This window comes from Cynara cardunculus (genome assembly GCF_001531365.2).
Source record: "Cynara cardunculus var. scolymus isolate 2C chromosome LG 13, CcrdV1, whole genome shotgun sequence".
Taxonomy (NCBI): domain Eukaryota; kingdom Viridiplantae; phylum Streptophyta; class Magnoliopsida; order Asterales; family Asteraceae; genus Cynara; species Cynara cardunculus.
In genome coordinates this window covers 15708020-15711167 of record NC_037540.1, presented here as the reverse complement: position 1 = coordinate 15711167, position 3148 = coordinate 15708020, and the positions used below count along the sequence as shown (strand labels likewise).

The 3148-nt window shown below is 38.4% G+C and overlaps 1 protein-coding gene across 1 annotated transcript; it reads left to right on the top strand.

The window, feature by feature from the left end:
• The first annotated feature begins 704 nt into the window (after positions 1-704).
• On the top strand, positions 705-2396 carry LOC112525942 (pentatricopeptide repeat-containing protein At5g66520-like). Its single transcript, XM_025136277.1, has one exon. The coding sequence runs from the start codon at positions 719-721 to the stop codon at positions 2315-2317; it is 1599 nt and encodes a 532-aa protein (XP_024992045.1). The 5' UTR covers positions 705-718; the 3' UTR covers positions 2318-2396.
• Positions 2397-3148: the final 752 nt, after the last annotated feature.

Below are 3148 nucleotides of genomic sequence, written 5' to 3'. Positions count from 1 at the left end.
TCCATTTTAGGTTTTATTTTTTCCATTAAGAGCTTTAGGAACTACGAGATCTATTTAGAACAAAACTCAATTGCTATTTGTTTTGTGTACTAAATAAATGGTTTGAATGATACAAAATTATAACCTTTAGCATTTTAAACTGAAGACCTTATGAAGCTTCACTGTTTCCTGGGATTGATTTTCGAGATTTTTAGAGAAATACAAAAGGGAGGACATGGCATGTGCAAAGGAGGAGGGATGCGAGCAACATTTTCAACGACATAGCTAACGATTTCAACGGTTTCATAAGACTCACAATTTAGCGAGGCTCTCTAGTTGTAAGGGAATATATGGAAATGTGATAGCTTGAACGTGGGAATCGGTTGACCGAACGAAGACATTTGATTCATTTAAGTCGCAAATAACCATTAATACATGATAGATAACATTCAAGTTATAACTCCATTAAGTTTATTAAGTCACAAACAAATAATAATATATCGTCGAGAGAAATTAAATCCATCAGTTCATTAAATAAAAACCAATTATTTCATGAAAAAAAGAATTATCTTTTTGAGGTGTTCTCCCATTTTATATCCATGGTTTATTATTTGTATTTTAACGTTTGAGTGTGTCGAACACCATCCCACCCATAGATGGACCGAAAGATTTCTTCTAGGCGCAGGTTCGCAAATTGCTGACTGAAGTTTGGTGAAAAGATTGCAGTTGCTAAGATGCTATGGGGGGATCTCACATTGCCTCTAAACATTTGAAATCATGTCGGAAAGCACTCACCCTCCTGGACCAACCATGCCTTACGAGGTCCCACATCGACCAAATTCACGCCCACCTCATCGGATCCGGTTCAATCTCCGACCCTTTTGCCGCCGGGAAGCTCTTGTTCTCATGCATACTGTCGACCCGCGCTGACCTCCAACATGCATACAACGTATTTCGGTCAATACCTCATCGATCCACCTACATATGGAACACCATGATCAGAGCATTTAGTGAGCAGGAACAATCACGAGATGCTTTATCTTTGTTTAAATGTATGTTTAATTGCAGGTTTTTGCCTACTAATCACACATTCTCTTTCGTTCTTCGAGCTTGTGCTCATCTTTGTGAACTTCAAGTGGGATTGGTGTGTCATGCCCAAGCAATTAAATTGGGCTGGGAAAGTTACGATTTTGTTCAAAATGGGATGATTCATTTATACGCTGTTTGTAACTGTCTGGAATGTTGTCGTAGGTTGTTCGATAGTAGCTCGAATAGGGATGTTATTACATGGACTGCGGTGATTAATGGGTACGTAAAATCTGGGAAAGTAGATGTTGCAAGAGAACTGTTCGATGAAATGCCTAAGAAGAATAATGTGTCTTGGAGTGTTATGATCAACGGGTATGTGCAAGTTGGGCTGTTTAAGGAGGCTTTGGATCTCTTCAATGATATGTTGCATCGTGGGTTTCAGCCTAATCATTCCAGTATTGTGGTTGTGCTCTCTGCTTGTGGTTTTCTTGGTGCATTGGATCAGGGTAGATGGATTCATGCTTATGTTGATAAGAAGAACATGATATTAGACGGGATCTTGGGTACAGCACTTGTTGACATGTATGCTAAGTGTGGTTGTATTGAATTGGCTTATCACGTATTTGAGGAGATGCCATATAGAGATGTCTTTGCTTTTACATCATTGATTTCAGGTCTAGCTAATCATGGAGAAAGTGCATGTGCAATTGCATTGCTCTCAAGGATGGAAACAGAAGGTGTTCGACCAAATGAGATTACGTTTATCTGTGTCTTGAATGCATGCAGTCGAATGGGATTAGTTGAAGAAGGTTTAAGAGTTTTTGAAAGCATGATCGATGTTTATGGGATTGAGCCTAATGTAAAACACTATGGTTGCTTGGTGGATCTTCTAGGTGGTGCTGGAATGCTAGAAGAGGCAAAGACGGTGGTGACCGAGATGTCCATGGAGCCTGATTCTTACGTGTTGGGTGCACTATTAAACGCATGTAGGGTTCATGGCAATGTGGAATTGGGTAGAGAAATGGTGGAGGGTTTGGCGGAGAGGGGTCTGGACCGTAGTGGGGTTCATGTACTTCTTTCGAATCTTTATGCATCGGTTCACCAATGGGGTTATGTGGAAAGGGTTAGAAAGAAGATGGAAGACGAAAAAGTGAAAAAAGATCCTGGATGTAGCTTGATAGAAGTGGATGGGGTGGTGTCTGAATTTGTTGCCGGAAATAAGATGCTGCCGGAGGAGATTGAATTGATGTCATCAGGAATCAACAAGCACCTGAGATCCTATTCTTATGATATCACGTGTGGCTCATAGGTAACCAATCTCTTTCACTCATTTTCTGGTTATCTATACATTTATATTTGATCTATTTGAGGGGCCTCAAACACATAAAATGGACAAAAAGATACTACATGACGTGTCTTTCTCCTTTTTTTTAATTTATTTTTTATTAAATTTTATTTTGTGAATCTGGTATGCAAACAAATAGTAACTCAAATCTTTAAAATTTTTAATATTAATTTTTATACATTTGTGTGATAAAGAGAGTTATGTGGTGTGGGGAGGACTTTTATGGCTGTGGATTGCAACAGACTTATTTTCAGTCATGATATAGATTTGTGGCTCTTGTCGACTGTTAGAACACTTATGTCTTGGCCTTGGATCTATCTCAAATAAGTCGACCCGCAAATAATCGATAGCCAGCCCTAATATCTTCTAACCACTGATCCAGCCACCACTGATCCAGCCACCACTGATACAATATAATCTTGAGATGGCCAAAGTGGGCCTGGTCCGGGACCGATTATGGCCATGCTCGGGAACTCAACAAAGTTATACATAGGAACGATGTTTCAATTTTGACAAATTATAATACAAATTTTCATATTTTTTTAAAAAACAAATGTAATATTTACAGTGTATTTACATAAATATGACTAAGGGGCTGTTTGGCAATTGTTGAATGGTTTGATGCAGAATGATTAAGTGGTCAGAATGATTAAGAGGCTCTCATGATTTATTGCAAAATGAAATATAATTGTTTGGTAATTGTGTACAATAAAATTAGGGCTCTTAATGGTTAAGGGATATCCATGATACAAAATCATTCAGAGGGTTTTAGAACCATTAATAGGCAGACTTTTT

Excerpts from the sequence above, each read along its gene's own strand:
- LOC112525942 (XM_025136277.1), top strand. The coding sequence starts at position 719 with ATGGGGGGATCTCACATTGCCTCTAAACATTTGAAATCATGTCGGAAA.